Consider the following 18,743-nt stretch of genomic DNA (forward strand, 5'->3'; position numbering starts at 1 on the left):
AAGATAGTAGAATATGCCCATTAGTGCATCTTGAAAAGAAGTGATTATCATAAATAAAACCCTACCTTCTATGTCACCAACCAAAGAGGAGTATTTTGAAAAATAACACTGATAGGTTTACGGATGTCATTTAAAAATTCAAGTAAGTATGAATCTTCCATAGCTCAGCAAATGCATTGTGTTGTCTCAACCTTCAGTCCCTTCAGGCAAGTGACTGACTTCAGTACATTTTCCCACTGGCTTAGGATTTTAATTTTTTTTTCAAAGTACTGTTCGGGAGGGCTAGTGAGAGCAGAGTAAGAGAAACACATCACAGAGCAAGTGCCACGAGAAAAACATGTTCTGGCAGACTGCCCCCAACTTGTAGCTTAGAAGAATTCGCATCATCCAAGCATATTATAAGTGCAGAGTAAAAGAAAGAAATCTCTAAATAGTTTTTGTTCTACTTTCAATCTCTGAAGCTAAGAGAATACAAGTGTTTCACTTCAGAAATGAATAACACATGATTTTAGCATGCACGCATGTACACACACACACACATACACACACCTTTCTCATTTGGAAATTGCACATGAAAGAGCTTTTTTTTTTTTTTTTTGGCACGGCTGACCTGGAGAGATACGGAGCTAAGCAGAGTCATGAATTCACTCTGATATGTACACATGATACGCAATTAAAATCTCCATTCACATTCTTGCTGGCTGTCAATCATGAGGAAAACCTTTTTGACAACATTCAGTGAAGCGTACCAGCGGGCTGCTCCACAGGAACTTAAACAGTAGCAGCTTTTCTTACTAGCAAGAACGAGCTCTGTTCTAAGAAATCATTAGGCTCTGAAGGCTAGACTCTTTCATTAAAAATGAAAATGTCAACAAGATTGCATCTGGAAAGCTATATGCTGTCATATCTAGAAAACAGAGACTATGTTAAAAAAAAAAATCCTAGCCTTGGGGGAATCTTTAAAATCCTTTTCTCCTGTTTAGAACCATGAGCAGTGATCTACAGACTACACTGCTAAAGGAAATACTTCTTTCCTATTTCTACTTTATTATGGACGGTTTGCAGTTAAATTTTAAAACTTTCGAACTAGATCAGGACTCTAAATCCACATGAAAAGTGACCATCTAGTTTATTAACCAAATGGAGAAGTAAGTTTTATAATCACGAGGAGAATTATGTAGCAGGTGAGAAATACTGTACCCATCAAAACTCCCAATTTATGGAGCTTTATAGAAAATATTATGCACATAAATTCTTTCCAGGTGAACCTAGAAGGAACTCTGCTCATAAGTTAGCTTCTGTTGAACACTGAACCCAAAATGCCCTTCCTAATACTCCTTTAGTGTGCTTTAAAGCCCTAAATCCATAAAGCAGTGCAGGAAAACCAAATGCAGGATGCTTGTTAGTCTGCAGCTGTGTCTGTTTTGAGCAACTAACCTTGGATTACAAATTTGAAACAAGTTAACACTATCAGATGCTGAAATATTTGTCTCTTTATTTATCAGGCTACGCGGGTTAGAGAATGACTGCATCCTACCATTAACAGTCATGACAAATTGCCTTGCTAATGAACGTTACACACTGAAAGTGCCATAACTGATTAAAGCACAATTTCCCACTACTAGAGAGAGACAGAGAATCGGGGGCTCCAGCAGTGGGTGACTGTGATACTCTGCCAACAGGCCTCCAGGGCTCAGTGAGATGTTTAGAAAAACACTCTCCATTCTATATGATCGTATTCTGAAAGCCTGTGTGTATACAACAGGTTTTTAAACAGCTTAGGTTCGAGCTGATGAGCCATGAAAAATAGATGTGTCTTAACTATTTGGCTTCCTTGCAAATATATATTAAAGAATATGTGGGTTTTAGTGTGGGTTTTCTTTTCTCTTGCTTTGCTTTCTTTTTCCCCACCCCCCAAACATTGCGTGTGCTTTGCATTTCACATAAAATCTTTCTTTTGTCAGTTCCTTTGTTGGTGCAAAATTGGCAGCAGTTCAAATTCAAAGTACTCCTATTCATTTACTGACCAATGTCATTGTAGTTCACATCAGCCAGAGAGGTAAGCTCTGAAAACATAAAAGACTTGCTCTGCCACTGACGAATAATGTGTACATTTTTACAGAGCTTAAACCTTAATGCTTTCCCTGAAACTAACAATACAGTGTATCTTATCATTCCCTTTTCACAAGCAGGCAGCTGCTGAAACGCTTGCCACTTCAAAATATCAATTGCTTGCCAGGGTTGTCCTCCACACACCCTGTCAAACTCATGTGTACTGTGCAAAGAAAATGGTGCAGAGCTGAAAGCTAGAAATTGTGTCAAATTCTGCTGTAAGGGTCTGATGTGCAAAGAACAATGTATGACAACCATAGAGACTACAAACAATGGCACTGAGCCAGGGACTTCATAGATCACAACTGTGTCTGTACATATTTGATTGTAGGCATTATATATTTAAAGCATGACAAATGCACCATTGTACACTCGGTTTCCCCCGTGGAAGCTCCTCCCACTAGCAGTCTTGATGATGAAAACAGTTTTGTTTTTTTTCTCCTCTGAAAACATTTAAGATCTCTCTCTGTACCTCTCTCCCTCTCCCTCCCTCTCTTTTTTCTCCCTCTCCCTTTCATACACATACTCACTCGCACTCAAGGTTATCAAAATGAAATAACAAAAGCCAGAAAACAATGATACAATATGAGAAAGTGAGGTCTTATCCGCTTAACACTTTTTCTTCTCTCAAAGGACACAAGAACAAGGGTTATGTTACATGAACAGTCAGAGAGGGCAGGGAGATGACGAGGCTATAGCTATGCCTATGAATTATTTTCTGCCTAATTTTAATGCAGATAAATGCTGGCTTCCTGATTTGCACAATTTTCCAACAAAGTGCAAATCCCATGTGAATATAATCTTTGCATGCAGAAAATACGTCTTAGGAAGTTTTTACCAGTATCATTTTCCTATGCAAAAGAACAACTGAAAACAGTATCTCACTACTGCCTCAGGTCTATAGGCTAGTATTAATTAATTTCTCTTTATATTATAAATATCTCTTCCACTTCCCTGATTTATTCTAAGAATGCAAAATAATTCTGGTTACACAAAAGCTGTTTTACTCTTAAAGGTTTTCTTAAATGACATGTAAAGTTTGACTCTCCTCACTTTGGTGTGCACTTACTTGATTACAAAGGGGCTCATGGCTGTTACAATCAGACACTAATTCACTCAATGACTGTGGAAATGGAAACATGTTTATGGGAGAAGATTAGTATAAATATATATTAATCTCTTCTATGACCTAGCTTAGTTAACAAAACCTTTGCCACACAAGTAGCTTGGAGTGGAATTAACTGACTAGAGGCCAAGGAAAATGAACAGCCTCGCTGTGAAGGTCTTAATAAATATTTTGGAAAGAGGATAGGTAGTTTAGGTGCTTAGGGGTGATGACCTTTGCTGTGTTGATTAGTGGGACAATGATGCATTATTAACACGCAGCAGCTGTACCTGAACTGCTACCACGAATATAATAGCCTTTTATAGCCATCAGGGGAGTGAGTAGGAGGCCTTTATTAACCACCAGACATGATTAGCACATTATGTAAACTTTAACAGGCAAATTATCTCTTATTGAACTATAATGTTGGTTATAACTAATTGTAAACATGATTTTCAAAACGTCTCAGTGAAATATTCCAACGTCGTAGTACCATTTGGCTCATTACTGGCTGGTCATGGACAAGAAAAACATGTTCTCTTGGGGTGTGTGTGACACGCACTCCCCAAAAGGCAGAGTGTGCTACATACACAAGTATGATTTTAAAATCTTCTAGTATTACAGGATCAGTGATGTTAGCATTCATGAAAACTTTCTTTTCTCCAATTAAGGAAGACTGTTCACAAACTGCAAAAGCTTTGCTGGGGTTCCCCAACCCCCTTCTTTTTATTACTTTAAGCAGTTCTTAAAAGATTGGTTTTGTGGTAAATTTTTTAGAGTTACCTTGAAAAATAACAGCATAATTTATTTCAAAAGCTTAATTTTGGGAGAGGAAAGATTATCCCATTAGCCTTAGTAACTGAACATAGCTCTGAGAGTCCATTATGAGCAGTCTTTTATGCCTGAGCAGAAAGTCATTAACATAAAATAAATCATTAGCTTTGATATTAAGCTTCTACTATCTGCAGGTTTCTATGATTAATGTTCATGACTGCATCTGCCAAATGATAAAATATACTTTTGTTGAAAGGTTATCTTGCTTCTTTATTATTAACATTTCTCTTTATACAATTGTTCCTGGCATTTTAGGCTGAGGAGTACTGGCTTCAAAAAGAACTGGTATTCACCAAGTTGAGAAGATACCAATGCATGCAAAACTTTACCCACTCTTCTTTAAGTTAACCATTTCATTGAGTTAAAGACTTAAGGAAATCAGGAAGTATACAGATATTCTTCCAATGCAACTGTAATTTCTGTAGACACAATTGATCCATTTGCTAATCCATAATTCATATACTGTAAATACATGACTCATTTATCAAAGGAAAGGGCAGAGAGGTAAACTTGATTCTCTGAAGTCAGGAACTTTCCTCTTGGGTTGTTCTAACTTTTTATCCTATCTCTGGCAATGCAGATACAGCAACATTTTATTCTGTCTTCTGACAATGGAGATATGGCATACATTGTATCTTTCTAATTAGGTACAAGGATTCTGATTGTCAAGAAGAAGAAGAAGGAGAAGCAGAAGGAGGAGGAGGAGGTGGAGGAGGAGAAGGAGAAGGAGGAGGGAAGGGGGAGGGGAGGGGAGAGGAGGAGGAGGAGGAGGAGGAGGAGGAGGAGGAGGAGGAGGAGGAGGAGGAGGAGGAGGAGGAGCAGGAGGAGGAGGAGGAGGAGGAGGAGGAGGAGGAGGAGGAGGAGGAGGAGAAACTTTCCCAGAGAGGCTTACCAATATTTGAGGGAAGGAATCACAAACTGTACCTATTCAGATCCCTTCTCTATGGTTTTCTCTTCTGCCCTCCAAAGATTTTATCTCTTTCACTAGCATGCAAAAGAGTCACTGGTTTGAAACTTTTGAGAACACTTCCATCAGAGTAGGAAAAACAGAAATGGGCTGAGAACCGCTTTGCTACAGCCTACCATCCTTTAAAGCACTGAGTCTTTTTTACCAAAGGATCACAGAACAGTCTATTTCTATCTATCGGCTTCTTAATTCACACGAGGCTTGGTGGATTCCAAGGTAAGTTATTTTCTATCTTGGATATATGGAAGCCTGGGGCATAGGGTTTTAGTATCAGAACTTTTAGCCAGCTGCAGAACAAAGTCAGACTTCTTCAGACAATGATAAGCAGGGCAGGAGGGAATCACACCCACTCATTGTTGGGTTTGTTTCACCTAGAACTAAATGAAATTGGGCTTATGAGGTTTCTTCCCAAACTACCAACAAAAAGAAGTCTTTTCTTGAGAAAGGCCTGGAGTTTTCCTCAAAACACAACAAAACGAAACAAAAAAAAACACCCAGTTCTCTCATCTACTATGTTATAACATATGTCCAATTAAAGCCCTGGCATTCAAAAGCATTGCCCCACCCCCCAAAATATGGCTAAGTTTCTTAAAAGGGAGTAACCACCAGGGATTCCCAGTAGCTGTGATGATTTCCTTAATTGCTGTTCTTGTACACATTGATTGATGGAGTCTGCCAGTGAGGATAAAGTCTCCTGTGAATTTATGGCCAGAAATAGAGGACCACGAGTACAGAAACACACTCACAAACCCAAACACTACACAAATACTGTGAAATCACAGTTTCTCCCGAGAGGAGAACACGGACAGTGGCACCCATGACCTCGGTCGAAGGGCATTTCGTCACTCTTATGGATCAGACACATGTTACTTATAAATCCACGTGGTTTCTCAAAACATACCATATGTTCCTGGCCGCTGGCAAAGGTCTCTTACCAGCCAACAGAGCCTTCATTTCATTAGGAATCCTTTCAATATAGATTTTGTAAAAGACAGTGTAAAAGAAACAGACACTTGGCTAAAGCAGAAACACTGAAAACTTCTAAGTTAAAAAAATGGACAAGAGAAAATAATTCATAGTTTCATGGGTGTCTCAACATTTCAGACTGTAAACACACACCTGTGATCATTTTTTTTTTCCCTGAGTGAAATGGAAACTGAAGCCTGGCTTCAAAACTTATCTTCAAACTTCTTGATCAAGTGAAGCAAACGTTTCAGAGATCAGGCTGAAGAGGGCTGGGAAAATGATGCTTCCTTCCTTGTGAAAGAACAGAAGTTTCTTTGTGGAAGGGCCTTGCCCTTTCCTTTTCCACTGCTGCGACTGTCCAAGCACATAGCAGTACAGTGGCCCATCCTGTATAGGAAGGTGCTAGGGAAACGCATGCTGGAACCGGGAAAAGTTCATGCGGGTTAACGCTGCCTGCACATCACCAAGTGTGATGGAAAGACTGTTGTAATGAACAGTCTGTTGGCACTTCCACTGTAAACCACATTTCTAAGCAGTCTACAACTCGCCTGTTTTTAATGAGAAATTGCTCTTCAGAATAAAACTTATATAGAGGAGTTGGTTAGAACAAAAATTTTCAAATTCATTAGAGCAGATGTAAGCTGATCCATTTGACATGCCAGATTCCATGAAAGCAAATCACTACCAACCAAAGCAAATCATGGACTACTGACACTGAAAACACATTCAGAGAAGACTCACCAAAAGTAAGTCAACAACTCAAGGAAAAGCAAATGCAAGAAAAAAAAATATGGTATCTTTAAAATTGGAAAAAAAATTGAACATTCAACTTAAATAAACAAGTATTGTGCCTAAACACTTCAAATAAAAGCTTCTTGCAGCCAAGAAATACGGTTGGGGGCCAAAGTATCTCTGGCTAAGGGTGGATTGCAGTCTTCCTTTTTCCACAAGGAAGGATTTGATTGCCCGAGTTTTTTCTAAGCAATACTTAAAGATCTTTTTAAAGGTAAATCATTAAAAGTGTTTAACCAGTTCGTGATAATTGTAATTCATATTCATTGAGACATGAAACACAACTCCTACATGAGATTTTCTGGAAAAAGTCAAGATTAGCATTCAGACAGTTAAAATTCAGAGTGGTTACAGGATCTGAATGTGATGTGATTAGTTCAATAGACTCTGCAGGGTTAACTCTTCCCATTTCAGTGTTTCTTATAGGAATATATGCAAATGATAAATATTTTCTCTCCGGAAGCGTATCGCACCTCACCTCATGTGTGTGTCAAGTAAGGGTCACTCAAAGCCTTATCTCTATACTGAGTCCTACAGAAGCTTTCTTACTTAGGATGAGCCTCACCTAGTGTGCTCTAAGCTCTAAGCTTATTGGGTAATAGTAGCAAGATGATGGCCTAGAAAAAGCAGCCACAATTACTTCTCTTCTACAGCACCATATCTGGGTTTCTTGGCCTATTACAGTACGAGTGTTAGGCTAGATGGCGGCTGTGGGGGAGGACACTGGGACTTTAAAAAGTAAGGGCCAGTTCTGATTAGCTATAAAATACAACCAGGAACCTTCAGGAAGAACAGATAGGTTAACCTGATGATGACAATGATGAGGTTAACAGGAAGGGGAACAAAGCAGCCATGAACATCAAATCAAAGGCTTGCAAAGGAGGCCTGAGAGTAGAGAGCAGAGTATCAGGGGCTCATGTTAAGAAGGGGTGGGACATTATCCAGGCCAGGGCTGTTCAAGCAGTGAGGCAGTGGAGAGGGGCTGTGAGATAGGATATGAAAAGCCTAGGACCCAAACATATATTCCTCTCCTCCAGTATCCTAGGTTATTCTTCCTGAACTGAGCCCACCACACATACAAAATAGTGTGAAAAGACCACCACAAACAGTCCATACACCAGAACAGCATGGATTTCCCTACTTCTTTAGGTTCCAAATTTATTTTCATCCCTGTCTTGTTCTTATTTTCTTAACAAGCTCATCACAAAAATAATTTCAACCCTATGTTACACATACATATTAAGTGTTACTTCAGGTTTTATACCTAAGAAAACTATCAAGTCTCAATATTACCATCCAGTAACTTTTAAAATACTTAGCCACATAAGCTATGTTAAAGTAACATAAGATCTCTGCAGACCTCATAACTATAATTTTTGGCACATTTAAAAACTGGGCTTGGTGACACTAAAATATCTCACAAAGTCAAGATAGCGACATTTAAAGGTTTTGTGTTCTATAAGATTTAGTGTTCCAAATGACACAATTTCTTGGTTTATGCTCTTTCTTGTCTATAAATTCTTCAACTTGTAGAAAGTTCTAGCCCATATAACTCCAAGGAAGCTTTAGTTATGCAAATGGCACACAGAATATAAATATACAGGGAAACATATTGACAGAAGTTCTAGTAGTTATGGACAAGACGAATCAATTATGATGAACTAATTGCCTACGACTCTTCCAATTTTCCCCTTCCATCCTTTCTTCCTGTTCTATCCCTTTCTTCTATCCTTCTCTTTCTTCTTACATTTATTCATCAAAATAGAGATAATGGCTCCATCTCAGTGTGCTTGCACGTCCTGCATTTTAGGCATGATGGGTTCTGCCACATTAAAATACAATGCATAATACAATGAAAGAAGGAAAATAAATCCAAAGGTGATTAGACATTTTACTTAAAAGTTATCACAGATGTAACATCTGTCCACAAATGGTCCTTCCTCCCATGGAAAGAGGGAATATTCATTTTGCATTTTCATTGCAATATAAAGGCATGGATTTCCAAATAATCACCATTCTTTATATGGTATGTAACTAGTATTAAGCCTGGGTTTATGTGTAGGGCTCCCAGTTTTTAGATCCACCAATGGAAGACTCAGTACATGAGCCCATATAAGCAGCCCCTGCGAGCAGTAAACCTTATGATTCCCCACCCACTGCTGGCGGAGGTCAGTATCCCTGTCATTAGCTAAGCCATAACATAATTGCATTAGCACTCCTTATGTGGGCAGATCCTGAGCAATAACTGAATGTGTCACATCATTGCAAAAATGAAAAAAAAGTCTTTGTCCCATTTTAGCATAAACTCAGTGAAAACAGTCTTTAGAAATGACACTGCACTAAGAAACTGAAAGCTGTTATTACCCCTGTAGGTATATGTTCAAACTGATGATTTGACGTCTTCAACTGAAACAAAAAAAAAAAAAAAAAGACTATATTTTGCTACTGAACTCCAATTGGGAGCTCATTTAATCTAATTTCTTTTGGTATCATTCAGTTCAATTAAGGAATACACTGTTACTTAAAATAGTCTAATTGGATGAAACTCTGCTCTGGTACCCATCTCTCAATGTCTACAATGGAGCTGTGCTTTCAGTTCCATGTGAAGTGAAGGCTGTTTCCTCCAGCCTACATGCTTCTGGCCAGTCTCTGAGCTCCACTACTTTCTCAAAAGCTGACCTACATACAACATACACCAGGCCACCGGTTCTGGCAGTTTGTATAAGGAAAGAGGTGCCTCGTGCACTTGCTGTAACCGACATCATTTGCCTTGTTCCCCCAACAGGCTATGCGAAGTGAAGGCCAGTTTGCAGCGTGATTTGTTCATCATGTACGGCGCTCTTACAAAAGAGCACTGGGTAAAACTGCTTCCAAATGTGCCTCCTACAGAGTTTATTAACTGAAAAATCTAACTAACATCTTGGCAATGTACAGAGCAGTGGGGCTGGGAAGTGTCAGCCGAGTCAAACAACCTACATTTCAATTCAGAAAAGCTCAGAAAGAGGATATTCATTTTCTCAATTAGGGTCTCTTCTGACATTGAAAAAAAATTGCCACCGGAAAACTATATTTACAGTTGTAAGGCACCAAAGCACAGAAAGTTATGGTTCCCCTGGGATTCAGCACACCAACTCTAAACAGTAATGTGTTGACAGGTTTCAAATAAAGATAATTAGTAATTTATGATCTTATCAACCTGTTAGAAACAAATAACCCAACAAAGTGACTGTTATTTCCAATAAGCTGCATATTCATTACATCTCAGAAGGAAAGCAGGTTTACTTTGCAATCTGTCTCTATGGGGAAGTCTGATTCAACTTGGATTTTTCTAAATATAGATTAGGATTTCTTTTTTTCACCTTTCCAAACTTCTCCTCTTCTTCCACATCTCTACACACCACTGCAAAATGAGCACTAATTGACCGAATCCCAAGCAATTCAAACAGTGGATCTAGGCAAGAATGTTCTACCAATGCAAATCACGGTGGAGGAGGGAACAAGTGCCTGGGCTTTGTGGGACCTTGAAACCTTCTCAGTATGTTTAATACAATCAAGGATCAGTGACAAATATATTTGATAGACTGTGACACAGGGATGGGCAGGGGAAGAGTCCCTGGAGAAACCTTTCCATGAGGTCTTTTTCTACTAGAAGAAACAAGTCTTATGACTTTGCATTTTTAAAAATCCATTATTCCCTGTGTAAGTTAAATAGAAGACTTGCAACTAGTCTATAGAAAGGATGGCTAATTTGCATTTAAAAAGAACAGTTTGCTTCTTACACACAGGATGACTTAAAAGGAACTTCAATGAGCTAGTAAAGAAATGGTGAAGACTTTCAAAATTAATTTATTCAATTCACAGCACAACCCTCTGAAATTATTTAAGGCACTTAATTGGAAAATGATTTAATATATTGAAGTAATTCCTGATTTTCCAAAGCATTTAACTTTTAAATTAAATCTGACCCCACTATCACAAGAATGACGAGTGAAATGCGTATTCAAATCATTACCTTCTTTTTTGGAGTCTAAATTCTCTGATAAATGTAATGAGACTTCTAGGGTTTTATTGCCAAAAATGGTGCTGATCTTTTGATTCTGGTAACAACTATAAAACAGGTCTTTAATCTCCAAGACAGACCTGCTACTTTAAAGGAAAAAAAAAAGTAATAGTATTCTTCTTATAAGAAAAAAAAAAGTAACAAGCACAAAACATTGGGTTTTAAAGTCAGATTAGATTTTTGGCTGCAAAAATGTTGTTACCAGCAATGAGTAAAACTTCATTTCACCAACTCCTCTGTGACTGCTGAAGTTCCCAGTACCTTTCAACTTGCCCCTGGCTCAAGAGCTCCTTATATGTATTAGTCTTTCTATTTTACCCTCTTGTCTAACTTCTAACCTCCTTTGCACACAACTCTTTTACTGAGTGTTACAGTGGACATGGCACCCAATTGCTTCTCCACAGGGTGATGTCTGTAGCTCTTGTAACTCACAGCTGTGTGTATGTGTGTCCAAAACTGAGAGCTACTAGCCTGTCTCCTGGTACGGAGCCCAAGGGCTAGGGGTACCTTCTGCTAAACACCCCTACATCACATTTAAAAGTGATGCCCCCTCAGGAGACAAACGTTGGGGGTCCCAGCGACTTTTCCCGTGGAATTCACCTACAAGTCAATGAGAAGTGCCTGAAGGGACTGGGATAATCTGGTGCTTTTATCATCAAGCCAGAACTAGGGGTGCGAGGGGGGGGGGGGCGCGTCCTAAACGCCCGCAGCCGCCACGCATTTCAGAGAGCCCCCTCCACCAACCTCTATCAGCCAGGACTGCTTAGACTCGTCCAACAAGCCCCGGGCGAGGAGCGATGTGGCCTGTGGCTGCTCTGGGGGATGGGGGTGGGGGTCCCATCCCTTCTTGTCCCTCTCTGGTTTTGCCTGCATGAAGCCAGGAGAGGAATGACTTCTCTGGGAACCCCTGACTGTCCTATCCTTGGGCCAAACCGGGCTCTGGAGCAGCTTCCCCGGTGTTTTCATTCTGGGTCACCATCATGAAATGCCTATCTCCAGTCCTGAGTGGCCCTTGCACTGGTGGCTAGCCCACTGTGGTGCAGCCCAGCCAGGGACCCAGCTTCAGGAGGGGGACCAGCATCCGAGCTTTCCACTTGAACGCGAAGCGCTAGCTTGGCTTCCAGTAAACTTGCTATTTTTCTACGCACCCCAAACGAGAGCCGTTGACCCAAATCACCATTCGGCTAGCCCACTGAGCCCTGGGCCACCAGGGCCAGCGTCGGAACTCCGGCTCTGCTGCCAGAGCAGAAAACAAAAGAGTTATAGAATAATTTTCCCGGTGCGGGGAACGCCGGAGCCTCCGGGGTCTTGGTACCCCGACTCCTGGCTGCTCCTCTGGCAAGTGATCTGGAGCAAGGAAGCGATGCCACGAGTCCCCGCTGTCCAAGAACGGGAGAAGAAGGAACTAGGAAATAAAGTGAATTCTCCTACTCTACCTCAGTTCCCAGACCCCAGACACACCCCCAAAGTATTCCGTGGATTTTTCTCTCTCCATCGCGCTCTCTCTCTCTCTTTTTAAATGTCTCCCGGCAAACCTAAGCAGGGATCCTTAGTGACGAACAGCAGGAAGGAAAGAATCCGAGCAAATCGTGTCACTTTCCGCACAATCGCGTTGTTTGGCAAAACCCCTGGAGCTGCTCGATAATATTTACTACCCCAGCGCACTCCAAGCCGCCGCGGGCTACGACCGAGCGCGCCCGGGACGGGCCTCTGCGAGCCGGCCCAGTCCGCCCAGCCGGCCGGCCCCGTCGCGAGCCGGCCACCGCCGCCCCCCTCCCGGGATCGAGCCGCCAGAATCCGTGCAGACAAAAGCAGAGAGACGTTCACCTTGTTGCAATAGTAGGGGTCCAGGCAGGGAGAAGGTCCCAGACAGGGAGCGGCGGGCGCAGCAGCGGGCTGGGCTGGAGGTGGATAAAATCTTACGTCCATTTCACTCTCACATCAAGCAACTCCTTTTCTTTTTCCTTTTTGAAAAAAAAAAAAAGTGCTCGGCCAAAAAAAAAAAAAAAAAAAAAAAAAAAAAGCTTAGACGGAACAGAGAGAGGCGTCTGGGCTTAGGAGTAAAAGAAACACCTTCCTTCCCTCACATCCGTTTGTGGTTTGTTTAAGAAGAGGAGAAAAAAAAGAGAGAGAGAAAGAAAAAAAAAGAAAAAAAAAAGAGGGTGGAAAAGCGCTCAACTCTCCCCCCCGGAGCCGCGGCGCGCACCCGTCCACGCCGAGCGCGCAGCCTGCTCGGTCCGCTCGGCCCCGGCGCTCTCGGGCCCGCCGCCGCCGGGCAGGTAACTTCACGCGCTCATTGTCCCCCCCGCCCGCCGCCCCATCCCATCCCCGCCTCCCGCGCCCCTCGCCGCCCGGCGCTCGCGCTCGGGCTCGAGGTCCTGGGCGTTCTATTGGAGACTCTGCCCTGCTCTGCTTTTAGTTTTTTTCTTCTCTTCTCCACGTTACAGGAGGCCTGGGATGAGGGAGTTGAGGGTGGAGGCGGGGGAGGGTTGGTTGGTTGGTTTGGGGGAGATCGGGGAGAAGATGGGGGACCGGAGGAGACTAGCGCCTTGGCGGGCTGACTGCCGACAGCGGGAGACCGTGGCCGGGAGGTTACTGTTGGGGGCCGGGGACCAGGAGGAGCACAAGGGTCCGAGGGTGGGTGTGGGGGTGTGAGCAGTAGTGGCGGGACCCCCGGGCAGCGTCCGCGATGCCCCAGCGAGCACCCCCGGGGTGGGTGCCGCGGAGGTGGAAGAAATCACACAAAGGGGCTGGAGAGTCGGAGCACCGGCTGAGTGGGGCACCGCGGGGATCGCACGGCCAGGGGGCGCTGTGGCGCACCCGCCCGGCACCCCGCGGCCCCGCCCCCGGCCCCACCTCTTTCTCTGAACCCCCTACAACTCACTCCCGCCCGGCATCTCCCACACCCCCAACCTCCGCTCCCTGCCCCGGGAGGTGGAGACACAGTGCCCCTCCTGGTGCTGCTCCGGGGGGCCCTGCGGAGAGCGCGACCCTGCGCGAGGCTAGTGGGCAGCTGTCCAAGGGACCCCGGTTGATCTCAGGGCGAGAGGAGCAAGTGCCCCTGGGGTTGGTGCTCAGGGGGCCTCTGCCATCCTGCCCGGGTACTCTGCGGGGGGGAGAGGGGAGGGAGTTGCCGAGCTGAGCCTGCCTTTGGGGGACTCACGAAAAGACTCTAGGGGTGCTTGGAAAGGGGAATAATTAGGAAGCAGTTTTTAGCATACCATGAGCTACAGGGAACACGCCTGGGTTTGCTAGTTGCCTCTTGGAATTATACTTTCACTGCGGGATACTAAAAGATCCTCCCTTTTCTCCCCCTCTTCCCCCCCCCCCCCCATGACCTGCAGCCCGCTTCCCAGTTCTTTCTTGGTCAGTGGGATAAGGATATCACCACTATGATGCTTTACCTTGTCAGCCCCCAAACTTGCAATATCGTGTTCCGTCGCATCTGGGAGAATTTTGGGACCCTTGGTCCAGCGGACACTCTCCAATCTCTGGAGAAAGTCCTCAGAGGGAGGTAGAAGTAGAAATGGACAGTGCTTACCTTTCCAGAGCAAGTTCTTCAGTGCCACACAACTTAGGTGCCTAAGACCCCGCAAAGAAGCCAAAAGCTCATTTCCACAAGCTTCTGGCGTCAAAAAATATATGGAAAGCTTCTTGTTCCCTGTATACCCTTTCCGTGCAATACTGGTGGTAGCCAGCTACTCCCCAGCTCCTTGCGGCTTTCTCCAGGTTTCCCTGTGATTATGAGCACCAGTCAATTGCAAAGACCTGGAAAAACTACACATGGCCTGTTAGAATGGTTAAGTTAGCATCCTTGGGCCTCTAAGGAAAGGCCTTTGGGAACCTTTCCTCAGACTTTGCCCTCCAACCCCCCCCACCCCCGCAGCCTCTTTCTTGTAATCCTTTGTCCTTGGGTCTTTCTCTTTTATAGGTAGTAAAGACACAGCTTCTTGCCTCAAGACTAACATGATGGATGTCGGAGTGAGAAAAAGAAAAGTCAGGAAGGATTTCACTTCACATTTAAACTCCTTTGAGTCAAAAAACAAGCAAAAGTGTGATCTTTTCTCTAATAAAGGTCTTTATCATAATGTTTACACAAAGTTTTGTGGTTCATAACAATGATTTTTAAACATTTGTAGGTGTTAAATGTGTATGTGTGTGTATAATAAATATCCTATAGTGTATATTCATGTACACGTAAATACACACGTATGGTAAATGAATATATAAATATATATAAATATAAATATATAAATCCATACATATAATAAGTATGTACAATGATAATAAAAGGTTTTAGCTTTAAATGAAATATACCTAAACAGACGTTTCTGCCATCAACAGATATTTATTATCAAAAAATTCTGTCATATTAAGATTGAGCTTTATGAACTTACGAGTCATAATCAACTTCTCTTTGGCCCTGACAACACCAGAAAAATGGACTGGCTTACAGCTGGAACAGCGTTACTGTCAGAGTCTTGATACCTTGGACACACTGGAGGTATCATAGCACTTCTTCCGACTGCCATTATGAAAACCCCAAATGCTAGGGACCTGTGTCTTTCCAGTACCAGCCAACAGCCTGAGTTCTTCCACAGGAAGTGTGTGGAGTCAAAGTGGGATGTTTGAGCATTGCATGGTGAGGAATTTGATCTAGTGGGAAGAAAGTACTTCAATCACGAGAGATTTTTAACACAAGAGTATGGTCATCTCAACATAATAATTAAAAATACCCACAACTGCCTAACATCCTACCCAAGGTCTACAATATACTGAATGTGAAGATTCCATTTCACTGGAGGGAAATTTGAATAGCTACACCTTAAACTTAATATTCCTTTACAAATTGAATAGTTCTCTTCACAGCATGTTATGTGACTCATTTATTTCTTTAGTCATTTATTTGTTAGGTACCAAGGAAACAGAGAGACACACAAAACTGTATATGGCTTGGAAAAACCAAACAACAACAACAACAAAATACTTAAAACTGGGCATAGCAAGAAAATGGAGACTTACTTAGACACCCATCAAGAGGTGAATGAATAGTGAAAATGTGGTTCTTAAACACGCAGAAATTCCATGCTGTTGTAAAGGAAAAAATGAAATCAAGAAATTTTCAAGAAAATAAATGGAACTAGAAAGTATTATATTGACTTAACTCAAAGAGACAAAATTCACATGTTTTCTGTCATATGTAGAGCCCAACTTACAATAGTCATATTTATGCATAAAAGCTAGAGTCAGTAAGTGCACAGGCTATGAAGTTAGAAAGGAAACCATAGATGGCACCTCAGAGGTGTCGAGGAAGCCAGGAGGGCAATAAAACACAGGAGACAGGAAAATGGAAAATAGAGTGGGTGGGTACCTGAAAGGGTACAAGGAGGGAGGGTCAGAGAGATGAAAAGAATCAACAAAAACAAATTTTGTTTTAAAATGCCATAAAAAAGTTAATAATTTATATATGCTAGTTAAAAAGAAGATAAAAAATAAAGATGGAGGCAGAGGGATCAAAAAGCTCAAGGTCGTTCTAACCTACACAGAAGGATGGAGGCTAGCCTGGGATACAAAAGTCCCTGTCAAATAGAAATAAAATAAAACACACTGCTGAAAACGATTTCTGCTCTAGATTAGCTACAGTCTTCAGAACTGTCTTTGCCAAACTTGTTGGGTCTGTGAAGTCACCTTAACAGCTTTCAAAAGGGCATCTGCCTGGCCACCAGCCCCATGCATTCTGCGTCCATTTATTTAGGGATGGGCCTGGCCTAAGGAATGGTTCAAAGTTCTCCCCTGGCTCATTTGCTGGGATTAGGAACTTCACATACTCTGAGAGGAAAATCTGTGTCCGTGAACAAGCCTCTCCTCACTAATTTAGTGTCATCAGACCAATACTTTGACTTGTAAAACACCTACTGAGTCTTAGATTTGATCTGAATATTTTTATATTTAGTTTCACAGTTTCCTTTAATTTTATAAATTACATTGCAAAAGCCTAACCAGAACACAGCCAGCATTTTATTTTGCTGTCTCAATGTCACCCATGTTAATTTTAATTATAGTTTCATAAATTGTTGTGTCTTCAAATTTGCAGATGTTTGCACTGACAACATTTTGTGTTTGCTGACCTCTTCTATTATGTGCACAAGCCCTAAATCTTGTAGGAATTTCATCTAATCACATACAAAGAACGAACAACTTTGGGGAAATATCTTCTAGACAGCTAATCCTATCTATGAATCACGAAAGTTTTATAAAAATCATTGGATAGAAAATGGTACTTTCTGCTCAGCATTTATTTACTTATTTATTTATTTTGGTTTAGGGGTTGCTGCTAGTTTCTCTCTAAGGGTAGACTTCTTCTGTAGATAAACTATCAGAATAAACCATCCTGTAGTGGGACTGGTTGTACAAAGCTAGGCATTAAAACCCGAAATCCACTGAGCTGGATTGCATAACTAAATTAGGACTCAGTCCTGGCTTCTCCTAGCTACAAGGGTGGAGATTCAGGGTTGGCTGATTTAGCATCTTTCCAGTAGAAGACAGCCCCCCCCGCCCCGCCCTTTATTTGGCCCCTTGTATGGCTCCTTCTATTGTAAAGCATGTTGTTAATGAAGGTATGCTCACATTTGCCTTCCCAAATGCATCATGGGAGAAGTTTTGTGTTTGTTTCATTAGAATCTTAATCGGCACTCAGTCCTCCCCATTTTAAAGATTTCAGAAAACATCATTAGCAGTTTCGATGGGAACCTTTACATTTTCTCAATTTACTGGTTAGAACTCACTGCTGTCCAGGGTTATTTAACATTTTTCTGAAGTAATTTAAATGTAAACTAGAATGATGCACAGTAAGTAATATCTTACAGTGGAGGGACAGAAAGCACTGGAGTTTGTTTCCTGGGGAGACGAGTGAGAAATGACTAGATTGTAAGTCTTTCAACCAGAAAATAAAGGATTTCAGAATGATGAGGAAAGTTTGAAGGAAATGCTACTGGGTGTACAGATACCTCACATGGCACTAAATGACTCATAAAATGCAGTATTTCTTACATAATGTGGGGAGTGTGTCATGCATGTTCATCTCACCATTGAGTGTGGTACAGTACTTTGATCTCCAACAATGTACAACATTGGAGGCATAATGACGGTAATAGGACTATTCAGCTCTTTTACACTGCCATGACCCAGTTCTCTCTCATCAGGATAAACCGTGAGGACAAATCTTTTCAGAATCAGAATTAGTTCCTTGAAGAAGAGTGAGACTACAATTATCCTTTAAATAGGAGCAGCTGCAGCAGCGTACGGACCCAGAGTGTGGCAGTGAAGTGTTTATCCAATGCAATTAAATAGATTTTTTTTTAATGCAAACTAATATTCTGATAAAAGTCAATTGAAAGGTGAGTAGGTGTGGAATTGCTGAAATGAAAGCAAGAGTCATTTTGCTCACCTGAGTTAATATTCCTGCCCGAGTAAATGTTATTTTACCAAAAATGGATAATCAAGACTCATATTTTCCATGATGTAGGGCCCCAAATGGAACCAGGGGAATACAAAAGAAATATAATTTCAGTTTATCTGTGCTTTCTATATCATATTTTGAAATGTTTTCATAACTATGTTTTGTTATTGTTGGTTTTGGAAAAGATATGTGTCAAATGCTGTTTGGCTTTGCTGGATTAAATTGAAGTTTGATGTTTCCTGATGCCCATTTATTTGCCTTTGGTCTATGATTGTAGACTCCCTTTTCCAGCAAGGTTCTAAAAGCTCTCCCGCCCACCCCACACACACCCTGATCGGGGAGGGGGGGGAGCCCTAGGTCTTGTAAGGAGACCTGGTACTCAAGGAAGATTACAGGCTAGACCCTTTCTATTTCTATTTCCTAGAAATATCCCATGCTGCTGAAGATC

General features: G+C 41.9%; 1 protein-coding gene across 1 annotated transcript in view; it reads right to left on the reverse strand.

Annotated features, from left to right (window-relative positions):
- Tox (thymocyte selection associated high mobility group box) overlaps positions 1-12,801 on the reverse strand; it is a 309,256-nt gene extending 296,455 nt beyond the window's left edge. Inside the window, exon 1 of the mRNA XM_060385956.1 lies at positions 12,664-12,801. Within this exon, the coding sequence (XP_060241939.1) occupies positions 12,664-12,765 (102 nt within the window). The 5' untranslated portion in view covers positions 12,766-12,801. The remainder of the gene's footprint in view (positions 1-12,663) is intronic.
- Positions 12,802-18,743: the final 5,942 nt, after the last annotated feature.

This window comes from Meriones unguiculatus, chromosome 6, assembly GCF_030254825.1.
Source record: "Meriones unguiculatus strain TT.TT164.6M chromosome 6, Bangor_MerUng_6.1, whole genome shotgun sequence".
In the NCBI taxonomy this organism is placed as follows: Eukaryota; Metazoa; Chordata; class Mammalia; order Rodentia; family Muridae; genus Meriones; species Meriones unguiculatus.